Below are 14,641 nucleotides of genomic sequence, written 5' to 3'. Positions count from 1 at the left end.
ATGTGCAAGTCACGTTTGAGTCTGAAATGTGCTTTATGCCATTTACAATCCATTGCCACAATGTCAATCTGATAGACAGTGATAACGCGAATGTCTAGCAACCCAAAGGTTGCGTTTTCGAATCTCATCACAGAAAACTTTCGCATTTTCATTAATTAGCAATTTTGTAAAAACGTAGCGGTTTTTAGCTACTTTGCAACTACCTAGCATGTTAGCTAACCCTTCCCCTAACCTTAACCCTTCAACCTAGATCCTAACCCTAACCCTTCCCCTAACCTTAACGCTTTAACCTAGATCCTAACCTTAACCCTAATCCTTCCCCTAACCTTAACGCTTTAACCTAGATCCTAACCTTAACCCTAACCCTTCCCCTAACCTTAACGCTTTAACCTAGATCCTAACCTTAACCCTAATCCTTCCCCTAACCTTAACGCTTTAACCTAGATCCTAACCTTAACGCTTTAACCTAGATCCTAACCTTAACCCTAACCCTTCCCCTAACCTTAACGCTTTCACCTAACTTCTAAACCTAACCTTAACCCCTAGAAAGAAAGCATGCTCAATCGGCAGAGTTGATATCTGCACTTATAAACCCAGGGTCGTTATGTTTTCGCAAATTCGTAACATATTGTATAATTGCAATTCGTAACATATTGTACAAATTGCATTTCATAACCTATTGTCTAATTGCAATTCATAACCTATTGTACAAATTGTAATTCGTAGCATATCATACGAATTGTAAATCGTAGCATATCTTACGAAACGTAAACTACTAATCGATGGGTTCCGCAATTTACGTGTACTATGTTACGTCTACCACTGAGTCCTGGTTGTATAATAATGAAACGAATAAAAACCATTTGGCCTATTCGATAGCCTACCTATCAAAGAGAATGCAGTCAATGACAAGCCTTGGTCATATCAACGACACACCCTCTGAATAGTCTCCATTAGCTTTGTAAATTGATATTAAATGGCTGGTGAATAATGGTCGCAAGAGTGGTCAACCACCCGAACAGTGCTCTTATATGAAAATAGAGCTCGAGATGGTAACCAGTTTTAAGCATATAATGATTAGGTCGCCTTTTTATTTATTTTTTTACATTGCCAAAAGCCTATTTCGTGATTTAGATATCTGTCTATCGGTCTGGGAGAAACATTTCCTGTCCCCGGTTTCACTCAGTTCTTGAACATTAGGCTACAAATCCAACGAATTCCGCATGTAATACAAAATTTTATCAGCGATGTATTTTTCCTTACCTGTACATAATTGTTTTCACAGTATTCTGCAACCCTCGATAGATTTTGGTAGCTTTCCACAAGCGCTCGTTTACCGGCCGGAATTTCTTCCTCTAGCAACATTTGTAGTTCTGCCATCTTACATCCCTCTGCATTTCTCTCCTCCCTTTCCTTTCAATGAGGCAAAGCGATGCTGCTTTTGGTGTGGTGAGAAAGGGGCTCCCCCGCCTGGTATTGTGGCACTTCTGGCCTCGATTTTATCACTGTTACATTTGACCGCGCTCTGGACTCGTTGTCAACTGTGATTGGTTCAAATACTACATCGATTAGTTGTGGATCAATTGATTTTGAGTGCGATTGTGGCTTGTTGAACCCAGAGCTGATGAAGAGCGATCGGGTCTAGTGGCAGAAGGTAGCCAGTGTACCACTGATGGCTCGCCGATTTTGCTGCAATCTATATGCTATATTTTAACATTTTGTCCTCGCTCATGTGTATCTAATGTATATATGCGTTTTAAAAAGGTAGACAACATGTTGTCCCAGTCAGCACTATCTCCCATATTAAATCCCACATTAAGAGAATTGTGGGCCTTGTAGGAATCCTAAAGGAAACCCATTGGTTCATTGTGTAATTCGTGGTCAAAAGACACTACAACTCCCATGGCAACTTTGTGAATCATATGTTTCGTGGTGTTCGGTTGGACCGAATTTGAGAGATCGCTATCGGAACAGTCAGCCTGGTTGCAGCCAGTAGGCTATATGTAGACAGCAGTGGGTTTAATCCATCCAGAGTCATGCATAGGGTGAGTTTCTTAAACGTAACCTTCTATCGATTTGGTTCTTTTTTTAAAAACATTTTACATTGACTCTAATTTGAACATATGGATATAAAATTCTGACAATGTTAATGCAACAACTAAATAGCTTAATAATTGCCTCAGGCGAAAATCAGATAACAAGCATTATTATGCATGTGGTTTATAGTATCCATAATACCGTACCCTTTACGAGGTCCGTGGGTATTAATTAGGCCCGTTGATTTCAATGACACATTATGAAAGCCTGTTGAGAACGTTTTCATTTTACATTATTGCTGCCATGCAACTTTGTTGTCTCAGAGGTGACCGAATGTTAAATCTCTTTAAGAAGTGACGATTCTCCGCCTGTCATCCTGGTTGTGACAAAGCAATGGAACAAGACGAGCTCGAGACCCGATTTGATGCCGCAGTGCGAGTAATACGGAGTTTACCCGAAGATGGTAGGCTAATTATCCACTAATAACTACACTAGCCTATACATCAAATCGGCCACTGTACTGTGGGCCATGTCCTGCGACCGAGTGGCCTATTTAGCAGTAAGCCTAGCTTGTGTAGCCTATGTCTGAATGAGCACCATTAGAGCTCACTGTGTTGCCACCGTTTTAATTTGGTACCTGCTTGATAGAGGTGATTGGCCTATATTCTCTGTGTCTTAGATATCGCCTGTTTTGGTTGGCTCTTAAAAGGCACACTGTAAGAAGTTCTGCTGTTCTAAAATTATATAACTGCCTTATCAGCTTAATTGTTTTACTGTTTAATACAGTTATATTAGGCTACTCCTACATTGTTTATGTTTGTGTTGTCATATGATTGAGTGTTTGTAAACAAACAGCCAATTTCATGTCAATCTCATGGACAGTCAGTCCTTGCATAGCTCTGTAGTAGGCAGAGTAGCCGATAAACTGTTGAAATTACAGATTGTGTCTTTAGAGCTGAAGATGAGCAGATTCAACCATTAAAGCGTTGAATTTAAAATAGAAGTCTATTTATACCTTCTGAGGACACACATTTGTATTGTCAGTTGCAGTGAGCTCATGGTAATTGCTGCATTGACTATCGGTTGCAAATGTAACAATAATTCAAAGTATCATGTAAATCGTCAAACTTCCTGAATTATCTTCTTTGTTCCCCTCTCCTATCCTTATTTGCTCTCCTATAGGTCCATATCAGCCGGCGGATGGCATGATGCTCATGTTTTATAGTTACTACAAGCAGGCTGCGCTGGGGCCATGTAATATTCCTAGACCCACAGGATACTGGGACACTGCAGGCAAAGCCAAGTGGTAAATTCTGTTTAAGGACTGGGTCGTGTTCATTAGCGCACACTGTAGCAAAATGTTTCGCAACAGAAAACCTGAAAATGTGTGTTTCTTATTGGACACGTTAAGATGGTATAGAACCTCCCCGCTTCACTCCGTTTTGGATCGCTTTCTTCCATTTTGTGCCTACTGAACACGACCCTGGTGAAGGGTGTTGTTCTAGCAATATCAAATATCAAATCAGATGAAAGATGATGATGTTATAAAAATAAAAATACTGCATGCCTTCAGTACTGAGACATGTACGAGATATGCCAGCATAGAGCAAGAGCACTTCTGAAACCCTTTGAAATGTTGCAGAAGAATGGCCCAGCGAGGCTAAGACCAATGAAAAGTCGAAAAATGGGTTGTGTTTTTACCTCGAGGTTAAAGGTTTCGCGATTAAGGAATATCCCTGAATCATTTGGACTGGGATATTATGGATATGCTTAAGCCACAAAGCAGAATAAGCATATTTATTCTATAGTGCATGGAATATGAGTCATTCAATCAAAGTACCCACTGAAACATGTGTAATATACCATACTACCATCTCATCGCTGCACAATAACAGATTTATTAGCCACAAAAATGCATTTCAACTATTAAAACCTGCTAATTTGTTGTATGATCAGACCAAATTCTGAGAGATTTTATTTCAAATATCTGATATTGTGTTTACAATAGTTTCTTCCTGGTTATCTCAAGGCCCTATGTAAAATGCATATCTTGCATGGGGGTCCATATGGATTCATAATGAAATCCCTACTCTGGAAAAAAAGTATGTTGTTTGTCTTGTCTCCACATTATTGAGGTTATGCAGCATTTCTTTTCTCACCTGAGTTCATATGAGACACAAACGTTGTTTGTTGCCAGGGACGCATGGAACTCACTGGGGAACATGTCGAAGGAGGAAGCCATGCAAGCATACGTCAATGACATTCAGCTGGTAAGCATTTTTACTACGGCATCTTGAATAAATAAAAGAAGAGGAAGCGACTGCATGCATGTACTATTGTTTTACCCTGCAGGCAGATACATTTCTGTTTCGTTAAATTGATGAAACCACATTTACTCTATATTGAAACACCAATATATTAACAATCACATTTCTGGAAGATTCTGGAGACTCTTCCAGTCACAGAGGAGGTGTCTGATCTGCTGGAGGCTCTCGGGGGGTATTTCTTCGAAGAAGTGGAGGGAGGAGTGGAGGAAGAGAAGGAAGAGGACAAGAGGGCCTACAGCAGGCCTTTCGCAGCAGCTGCAGGTGCCTGGTCAAAAATGGATGCTGTTTTGAACACTGCAGAACTACACACCTCAGTTTGACTGAACAGAACAATACGATAACCCCAACACATCTAGGAGTACAATTGTTCAATGATTTATGTGTTTATTGATTATTAATTAACCCCTCTCATAGTCTATAAATAGTCACTAAAGAGTCAATAAATTCACACAGAAGGAGATTGTTCCACCTCAAGGAGGGTTTAGCTCTGAGGAAGATTGATCTCTTGCTTATGGTAACCTTTCCTTGCTGTTAGCAGAGAAGGCCTTTGGACTAATATTTCATAGTCGCCTTTTTGTCTTTTTGCTCAGTGGAAATGCAGATGCAAAAGGGGTATATCCACAAACCAAAGATGGAAGGCAAGTGTTTGTGTGGTAGTGTTGATCCTAAACTCCATTCCCCAAGGGTCCACAGTGAACTCATGTCAGTCATCCTCACCTTGTAATCAGCAATCAGTTCTGATGAAGGAAGAGAGATGATGAGTGGACTGTTGTCTATGGCAACAATTAAAGGGATAGTTGATCCAAATTACCCATTTACCTCATATTATGGAAAACTAGACAGTAATCTATGGACCCAAGAATCGGTGATATATGATATGAGTTTGTCTACTTACAGTAGCTATAGTTTAGCATTAGCATAATTGATTGCATGGTGCAAGCAGGACTCCTGTTAGCCTGCGCTAAACAGCAAACCTAAAGGTATCCATCCATAAGTTGACTTCAATTTGACATTTTGGTGAACTATCCCTTTAAGGAAATAAGTGCAAAGATGTTGAAGGCTGGATGAGTAGAGAACTTCATGTTGTTGTGTTTTGTGGCGTGGTTGATTGGTTGTTTTATCTTTGAAAGTGCCTGGTATTGTCTCAATAGTAGAAAAGTCTGTTGCTAATAAATAGCAGCCTGTTGGTGTTAGCTGTGTAGTTGTGTAACTTGTGCTGAGCTTTGTGAATGGTGGTTGTGATGCATAGAATGCTAAATGTTGTGGCAATGTAGATGCAGTCGGTGTTATCTAGAGTAGATACAGTAGGTGTTATCTAGAGTAGATACAGTAGGTGTCATCTAGAGTAGATGCAGTCGGTGTTACCTAGAGTAGACACAGTCGGTGTTATCTAGAGTAGATACAGTCGGTGTTATCTAGAGTAGATACAGTCGGTGTTATCTAGTGTAGATACAGTCGGTGTTATCTAGAGTAGATACAGTCGGTGTTATCTAGAGTAGATACAGTTGTTATCTAGTGTAGATACAGTAGGTGTTATCTAGTGTAGATGCAGTCGGTGTTACCTAGAGTAGACACAGTCGGTGTTATCTAGAGTAGATACAGTCGGTGTTATCTAGAGTAGATACAGTCGGTGTTATCTAGAGTAGATACAGTCGGTGTTATCTAGAGTAGAAAGAGTCGGTGTTATCTAGAGTAGATACAGTCGGTGTTATCTAGAGTAGATACAGTCGTTATCTAGAGTAGATACAGTCGGTGTTACCTAGAGTAGATACAGTCGGTGTTACCTAGAGTAGATACAGTCGGTGTTACCTAGAGTAGATACAGTCGGTGTTACCTAGAGTAGATACAGTCGTTATCTAGTGTAGATACAGTCGGTGTTACCTAGAGTAGATACAGTCGTTATCTAGAGTAGATACAGTCGTTATCTAGAGTAGATACAGTCGTTATCTAGTGTAGATACAGTCGGTGTTACTTAGAGTAGATACAGTCGTTATCTAGAGTAGATACAGTCGTTATCTAGTGTAGATACAGTCAGTGTTACCTAGAGTAGATACAGTCGTTATCTAGTGTAGATACAGTCGGTGTTACCTAGAGTAGATACAGTCGGTGTTATCTAGAGTAGATACAGTCGTTATCTAGAGTAGATACAGTCGGTGTTATCTAGAGTAGATACAGTCGGTGTTACCTAGAGTAGATACAGTCGGTGTTATCTAGAGTAGATACAGTAGGTGTTATCTAGAGTAGATACAGTAGGTGTTATCTAGAGTAGATACAGTCGTTATCTAGAGTAGATACAGTCGTTATCTAGTGTAGATGCAGTCGGTGTTATCTAGAGTAGCTCATTATAATTCTAAAGAGGTTATAATAAGGTGTCTTGTACATTTTATTGCACTGCTCAGGCTTTGGGAGTCTGGAAATCTGGAAGGATATTCAAACCAAAGTCCCAGAAAGCAAAATAAATGGCATGACTATGACTGACAAGGAGGAAAGCAAAAGCACTGATAAGGAGAAGGAGGAGGAGAAAGTGGACAGTGATGAGGAGGAGGAAGAGGAGAAGGAGGAGGAGAAAGTGGACAGTGATGAGGAGAAGGAGGAGGAGAAAGTGGACAGTGATGAGGAGGAGGAAGAGGAGAAAGTGGACAGTGATGAGGAAGAGGAGAAGGAGGAGGAGAAAGTGGACAGTGATGAGGAGGAAGATGCAGATGATGAAGCGGAGGAGGAGAGAGGTACCACAAATTGTACATATCATATTTTGAGCTGTTTCTCTACACAACAACTTAGTTATGAATACTATGTAGCATAACGTATTAACAAGCCAAACATGGTCATACTTACGACAGTGCTTTAACTATGGGTAGCTATAAAGCAGTTCAAGTGGAAGATGAGGACTGAATTTGACATGGTTCTGTATGTTACCATAAAAGAGACTTCAGGACTTTTATTTCTGAGATAAAATCTCCCTAGGCCGTGGTTACATCAGTTTGTCACAATTTAAACCATAACCTCTCTATATCACTGAAACAAAGGACCGGGAGGACCATTGTTATGTCAGTGTTGTGTCATGTCAGGTTTATAACTATAATATGCTTATTAACATGACACTAATTGTCATACTGTCCGTCAGGGAGGAAGTCCCCAGGCCCTGACATGAATCTGCTCAGGGTGAAGGACCGCAGGTGGAGGTCTGAGGTCAGCTCGTCCAATGGCAGTGTGGAGCCCAGCGTCTCCTCCATGACCAATGGGACACAGAGCTCCCTCAACAGTGAGGTGGAGGAAGAGGAACTGGCCTACTCCAAAGATCCCCTACCGGAGAACCGCTACAGGCATCTGAACAGACACCTCAGTGGTAAGCACCACCTCCAGTAGGTGGGTTAGTTAGTAGGACCCAACTGTAGGTACTGTATTTGAGAGCACCTGTAGGAGAGACCAAACTAGGGCTGTGGCGGTCATGACATTTTGTCAGCCGGTAATTGTCATGCAATTAACTGCTGGTCTCACAGTAATTGTCAGTTAATTAACATAAACACATTTAGCATCTCCTGGCTTCCACACATAGCCTTCTAGCCACTGATGCAGACCTTTGGAACATTCTTCCCCTGAACAAGGCTGTTAACCCACTGTGCAACTCTAATGAGGATTTGAATAAAGTCTGAACTACACTGTAATAAAACATGAGCTCTGCTCTGTTTCTTACGCAGGTTGTACACACTTCATCAGTCTCTCATTCACAATTTGACAAGCACTTGACAATATTCTCACCCATCAGACTATTGTTACTTTAATCTGATCTTTACATATAGCCTACTAATATACAGTACCAGTCAAAAGTTTGGACACACCTATTCATTCAAGGGTTTTATTTTATTTTTTACTATTTTCTACATTGTAGAATAATAGTGAAGACATCAAAACTATGAAATAACACATGAATGCGCACTGCACATATTTACTATTTATCATTGTTGGGTCAGTGCTACTTTAAAGATTATTTTTGGACAATCATTTCCTCCTCCAGTTTAGATGGACGTCATATTCTATTTGTGTCTCCCCCTCATAGGCCTATTTTAGCGTAGTATTTATTGATATGTTTGTCAGTGTCAGCAGCAGTGGAGATTTTAGCATGTAAATCCTTGTGGGGAGAAATATATATATGTGGACGCAGCAAAGCCACTACTGAACACAACACTAAAGAATACATTAATTGCACATTTTGGAGCTGTCTTACTCAAGAAAACAAAAAACACACCACTATTTGTTTTATTACATTGTATTAATTACATATGTATTAATGCCAAAATAACATGCAAAACAGGAAAGACCCAATATGGGGCTTACCTTTATTTAACTAGGCAAGTCAGTTAAGAACAAATTATTGTTTTCAATGTGTTATTATAAAGGTGAATTTTTATGGTTAAATAGATCTTCCTTAAGCTTGAAACTCACACGCCGCCTATGAATGCCAGGTAGGCTACACCGGTTGTAAAGCAGATTAAATAAGCTTCATTTTAAGAATTGAGCGATAAATATAGCAGGACGAGAGAGCTGGGATTCTCTTTTTTCAATAATGGCCTCTGTTTTCACACGCGATTGCGCTATGACTGGGCTTAAAAGAACACATTTCACTCTGTAGGCTCTCCAACCGTGTTCCAGGGGTCTACCCCCTGTCGACAGCACCCGCAACCCAAAACATCTTCCCGTGGGAAGTGCTTTCATTAAGCATGGATCTATCCAGGGGTAAACTGCTCAGGCCCTCAAGTTCCGCAGTCCTGCTGGTTTTCATTTCTTCGTGTTACTGATTGGCTGTAGAGAACACACCAGGTAGAATCAGTCCCTAGTAAAAAAGGAAATATGCAGGTCTGTGGTCATCAAGGACTGGATCTGTACACTTAATATATGCAGATCAATGCTTGCCGTGTCAATAACCTGACAATGATGTGTTGTGCTTCGTCCCCTCCACACAGAGCGTCTTCGAGTCAACGACTCGGACAATGAGGAATTCTGTGATTCAATGGAACATTTAGCCATGGAGGAGGTGAGAAGTTCTCTCTTAAGAAATGTGGTGTGTTTGCTCCAGTAAATCAGAACTCGCTCCCGCCCTTCTATTTATTGGATTGGTTTGCGTTTTGGGTAATGACAATGCAAAAGGGGCGCTCCCATTGGCCATCTCTGCATGATTATGATTGGTTGTCTTCACAGGAATCGGGAATACCCAGGGTACACTCCTCCGGGACAAGGGCAAGTCAAGCTAAGAGGAGGAGTCTTCAGGGAGAGACCCTGGATGAGGACCTGAGTCTCCAGGAAGACTCCCCTCACAGGGAGGGGCTTCATACAGAACGACGTGACAGTTGCTGGTCAATGAGTGGAATAGGTGGGGTCTGTATGGTCTTACTGTTTAAAATAAATCATGAAAAAAAGTATAAATCAATAGCATTTGATCCCTTGATTGACTTGAAACCTTTTTTATGTGCTTCTGTGCTTTTATTCATAAAGCGTCTCAGAGTTGAAGTGTTATCGAGGATCAGCTCCACCCGGTCCATGTTTTATGTTCTAAAAGGCCAAACTGATCCTAGATCAGCACTTCTACTCCGAGACGCATGTGATGTTTTGTAACTACAGGCCATGACGTCCATAGAGTGATGCTGGCTCACTGCCCATTGTTTGTGGTATAGGTTCCAGGTCATCGGGGCTAGGTTGCGGGTCACAGATTTTTACCAGTGGAAATGCTGCAGAGGGCTGGGTTATGCAGATCAGGACTGAGGCTGTTGCCAGTGGTAACCTTAACGAGCACATCGCCATGGCGCTGACCAGGCTGCAGGAGGACATGGCTAACGTGCTTCAGAGGCTTAACACTCTGGAGGCCCTGACCACATTACAGGTGAGACCCCGGTCTAAAAACCATAGAGATAAAACAGTACTTTTTATTTTTATAAAACTGTGTCACAATACAGTCTAAAATGATATCTGAATCATAAGTGAGACCACCATAGTCTACATTTAGTGTGTGTTCATTTTCAGACTAGATCACTTTCTAAGGCTAGACAAGATGACTCCTTATCCCTGGCAAGAAAGGTATGTGCTTCTGTCTAACAATACTGAACAAAAATATAAACGCAACATACAACAATTTCAACGATTTTTCTGAATTACAGATCATGTAAGGAAATTCGGTCAATTAAAATAAATTCATTAGGTCCTACTCTATGGCTTTCACATAACTGTTGGTTGGTGGCCTACCAGTTGTGCCGGTGGCCAATAGGTCCCTGGATCGGGTCCCCGATTTGACATGGTGGGAGATCTGTTGACTTTCCCTTGGGCGGGTTGCTTGAACCTGGTTGTCCCTGTGGGTCTCTCTGGATGGGAGTCTGCTAGATGACTGAATGTGATGTAAATGTTGAACGGCTTCACTGCAGGTAGATTGTATGTTTTAATATTCTATAAAATATTATATTTTTAAACAGATATATGTGTCTGTTAGTCACAGATACCTTAAAAAAAATGGGCCTCACAATGGGCCTCTGGATCTCGTCACGGTATTTCTATGCATTGAAATTGCCATCGATAAAATGAAATTGTTTTATTTGTCCATAGTTTATGCCTGCCCATGCCATAACCACACCGCCACCATGGGGCATTCTGTTCACAAAAATGACATCAGTCATACACGTGGTCTGAGGGTGCGAGACCGGTTGTACTTACTGCCAAATTCTCTAAAACAACATTGGAGGCGGTTTATGGTAGAGAAATTAACATTCAATTATCTGACAACAGCTCTGTTGCACATTTCTGCAGTCAGCATGCCAATTTCATGCTCCCTAAAAGTTTGAGACATCTGTGGCATTGTGTTGTGTGTCAAAACTGCACATTTTAGAGTGGTATTTTATTGTCCTCCAGCACAAAGTGCATCTGTGTAATGATCAAACTGTTTAATCAGCTTCTTGATATGCCACGCCTGTCAGGTGGATAGATTATCTTGGCAAAGGAGAAATGCTCACTGACAGGGATGTAAACAAAATGGTGTATAAATGTGAGAGAAATAAGCTGTTTGTGCGTATGGAACATTTCTGGGGTCTTTTATCCCATCACTTTAAACGTTGCATTTATATTTTTTGTTCAGTGTATTAATTCCTAAAAGTCTAAGCTGACATATGTTTTAAGATTGTCATACCATGGGTCATTTAGCTATTTGATTTTGAATTTGACGTATAGGTATAAAACAAATACACATAAAATTAAAAATTTGAACAAATATTTAATTTGGCCTTTATTACTATTACCCATAGAAACGCATTGAATAACAAATGGCAAAAAAGACATTCAAAAAATAAAGCATAAGGAATAAGTTTTTATTTTTTTATTTCACCTTTATTTAACCAGGTAGGCAAGTTGAGAACAAGTTCTCATTTACAATTGCGACCTGGCCAAGATAAAGCAAAGCAGTTCGACTCACATACAACAACACAGAGTTACACATGGAGTAAAACAAACATACAGTCAATAATACAGTAGAAACAAGTCTATGTAAGGTTTTCAATCTTCTGTCTAACTATTAAATAATAGTAAAAAAAATAGGATTCACAATGCCAGAATCATACCGTTTTTTTTTTCATTGAATATCTTAAAACGTATACACGAAAGAGGAGTCGTTTAAACATGTGCAATGCTAAACAAGAGAAGTCTCTTTAACAAGAGATTTACTCTTTAATATCAGCATGGTTGAGAGAGTTGTCTTTTTTTGGTTTTCCAGAGTCCTTCGTGGTGGCCTTTGCACCTGTCTCCTACCACCGTGGTGTTTGCTACAGTCTGGCCTTTGATTTCTCATTTCCTGGTTCATATTTACCTGCAACGAAAGAGGAAGTGAGTGTACTGTGTGTTCTATACTGTATGTCATCTGTTCCCTGTGAATCAGAGCCATGTATAAATATATAGAAAATATCTCTGGTGTATGTCTTTACTGTAGAGGTGCTTATATTTTCAATTGTTCTATCAGTGTTCTATCAGTGTTCTATCAGTGTTCTATCTATGACATAGGTATCCTAACCTTGTGCAGAATATGTGCACCTTTAGGTTCAGGGACGTGTACTATATATGTTATCAGTTTGTCACATTGATCAAAACAAATCAGGTCATTATACTAATGTGTTGTTCAACGTTTCTCTTTTCAGAAAGATAAGCTGAGGATCGAGTGTTGTTATTCAAGCAAGCCAAACTCGAGGGAGAATTGCCTCTACTTTTGTATAGAAATTGTACTTTTCATTTAAATTCTCTAAATGGCACTGTTTGGCACTGGACACCAGCTGTAATTGTACAGAGAGGTGATTTGTAATACATAATTCACAATTAATTTTTTATTTAAACATTGTCTGGATTTACGGGCACAATACAAGGTTTGCTTACCACTTGAAAAATGTGTAATATTATTTTGATACCCCACTAATGCCATACAATATTGTAACTTCATGGATCGGTTTCCCGGATTCCCATTGGACTAAAAATCACTTTCAATGCGGATTCTCCATTGAAGTCCAAGAGCTGGGCTCTTATAGCTTAATATTTTCTTACCACATGACATAGTGAACCACTAACTTGCTTGACCATTTGCTCTAATTTAAAACAGGGTGCAGTGCGATATCTATTACCACTTTGTCACCTAGAATTACATTATGGTTTCCGTTTCTCAAAAATAGGCAATACATGAATGTTTGTCAAATGTATACCCATAAAAGTAGTGTACATTGGCCTCCAAACAAAATGTCACAAGTTTTACATGGCACTGCCTGAGGGGGATCAAGACACAATAGATCTATTGATGTGGTGTTGAGGTCTATGGACAGAACTAGATTTTATACAGTATTTATTAACCATATTATAGTATATACTTAAGCGTACTCCTACTTGACATTGATGTTGATGAATAACCTTCCAACTAACACTAATGGATTATATATTAATATTTTATTCCCAATATAGCTAAATATTTCAGAATATTTATCAAAGAAATCCCAGAAGAACATACAACATTCATTAATACAGAGGGATGAGGAAGGTTTCTGTGTGGATCAAAGGCTGAACATTATTGTACAATATCTGCTGTCTATTATCATTTGCAATGAGCCCAAATCATTCACTTTCAGAAATAAATCCTTTAGGGTTTGTAGGAATGGTTAATTTTCCTAATCTTATGTAGAGATTGTAGGTTTTTTTCTTCCTGTGAACACATTGTGTAATTTATGAGAAATGAATGATAGAAAACAACACTATAGTGCAAAATATTGTATTTGTAGTATTTAATTCAATTACAAAGAATGTATCTTAAGTAGCCAATTGATGATTATACAATTATAACCAGAGATGCACCTGCAAGTTGCAATAAAGCCTTGTTCACACTGCAGACCTTAATGCTCAAATCAGTTTTTTATTTCTTCAAATCTGTTTTGGAATACTGACTGTCCAAACAGCAAGTTAAAAGTGACCAAATTGGATTTGTGTGTTCAGACAGCAGTCATTTACTGACATGGCTATACTAGTTGTCATAGTAACCACTGGTGTGTGCGCAGTGGTGTCATTATACCTAAGTGAGTGGCAGCCTAGAGCGGTAGATTAACGAGAACGTCGTTTTCCCGACAAAAAACTGACCAAGACGCACCTCCAAGAATCACTCACATAATTCTGCCCCCAAAAACAATGAACACTTCTCACCCAGTTGCATATGAGCTATTAAGCAGAGCGCTGATGTCGCCCCTTGATAAGCAGCGCCCACTTTGCGAAAGTCACAGGCCCAAAATATGTATTATGTCGATGCCCAGCACGCCTCCCCATGGTGCTGTTGGAGAGAAGCTGCGCTGCGTCTCTCCACTATGGATCCTGATAGCTGCCAAAAGGTTGAATATACCTATCGTTAGGATCGTAAGAAAATCCATACGTAAATTGTTAGGATCGTAAGAAAAAAACATACATGAAACTAAATGTGAAATTTCATCTGTGAACATACAACCACCATGTTACAGTTACGGACTAACATTTTAGGCTTGAACAAATCTTGTGTTGCAATTCTGAGTTTTTGGCAGTTTCATCTCACCATCAAAAAAAAAACGTACACCAAACGGCCTGTGAGGGGTGCTACCCAAACAAGAATAACACAGTATTAAAAAAACAGAAGTCAGGGAAACCGGAAAGAGGTATCCTGCACGTTTTCAAATTAAAAGTCCCCATTCTCGAATACTCGCCAGTTGAGTTTACTTCACATTTAGGTAGCTAATGTAATGGATGTGTTTACCAGC

The 14,641-nt window shown here is 39.8% G+C and overlaps 2 protein-coding genes and 1 long non-coding RNA gene across 10 annotated transcripts in view; 1 reads left to right on the top strand and 2 right to left on the bottom strand.

Moving 5' to 3' along the window:
• The window catches only part of LOC110509073 (abl interactor 1), a 42,355-nt gene extending 40,855 nt beyond the window's left edge, over nucleotides 1-1,500 (bottom strand). The window contains exon 1 of one of the 4 annotated variants that reach the window (XM_036966162.1): nucleotides 1,264-1,500. In XM_036966162.1, the coding sequence (XP_036822057.1) occupies nucleotides 1,264-1,380 (117 nt within the window). In that variant the 5' untranslated portion in view covers nucleotides 1,381-1,500. The remainder of the gene's footprint in view (nucleotides 1-1,263) is intronic. The other 3 variants (XM_036966164.1, XM_036966160.1, XM_036966161.1) reach the window with 3 other exon arrangements.
• A 433-nt stretch (nucleotides 1,501-1,933) lies between these two features.
• Nucleotides 1,934-13,752, top strand: LOC110509075 (acyl-CoA-binding domain-containing protein 5). 4 transcript variants are annotated; one of them, XM_036966651.1, is made up of 14 exons: nucleotides 1,934-2,045; nucleotides 2,392-2,500; nucleotides 3,220-3,343; nucleotides 4,235-4,307; nucleotides 4,478-4,625; nucleotides 4,955-5,002; nucleotides 6,764-7,090; nucleotides 7,489-7,710; nucleotides 9,326-9,396; nucleotides 9,561-9,732; nucleotides 10,034-10,239; nucleotides 10,380-10,433; nucleotides 12,109-12,218; nucleotides 12,527-13,752. In XM_036966651.1, the coding sequence occupies exons 2-14, from the start codon at nucleotides 2,431-2,433 to the stop codon at nucleotides 12,537-12,539; spliced, it is 1,638 nt and encodes a 545-aa protein (XP_036822546.1). In that variant the 5' UTR covers nucleotides 1,934-2,045; nucleotides 2,392-2,430; the 3' UTR covers nucleotides 12,540-13,752. The 4 variants fall into 4 exon arrangements, with proteins under 4 accessions (XP_036822546.1, XP_036822544.1, XP_036822547.1 ...); XM_036966649.1 differs by having other exon boundaries at nucleotides 1,940-2,045; nucleotides 2,389-2,500; XM_036966652.1 differs by lacking the exon at nucleotides 4,955-5,002 and having other exon boundaries at nucleotides 1,940-2,045; nucleotides 2,389-2,500.
• LOC110509077 lies at nucleotides 11,750-14,575 on the bottom strand. Of its 2 annotated transcripts, none has more exons than XR_002471398.2 (3): nucleotides 14,440-14,575; nucleotides 14,061-14,232; nucleotides 11,750-12,201 (listed from the first exon to the last, which is right to left on the bottom strand). It is a non-coding gene; the product is annotated as an uncharacterized LOC110509077 (long non-coding RNA). The 2 variants fall into 2 exon arrangements; XR_002471397.2 differs by having other exon boundaries at nucleotides 14,061-14,253; nucleotides 14,440-14,574.
• Between the last annotated feature and the right edge of the window lie 66 nt (nucleotides 14,576-14,641).

Source organism: Oncorhynchus mykiss, chromosome 28 (assembly GCF_013265735.2).
Source record: "Oncorhynchus mykiss isolate Arlee chromosome 28, USDA_OmykA_1.1, whole genome shotgun sequence".
Classification (NCBI taxonomy): Eukaryota; Metazoa; Chordata; class Actinopteri; order Salmoniformes; family Salmonidae; genus Oncorhynchus; species Oncorhynchus mykiss.
The sequence above is the reverse complement of the archived record's forward strand: the minus strand, read 5'-3'. Positions and strand labels throughout refer to the sequence as shown.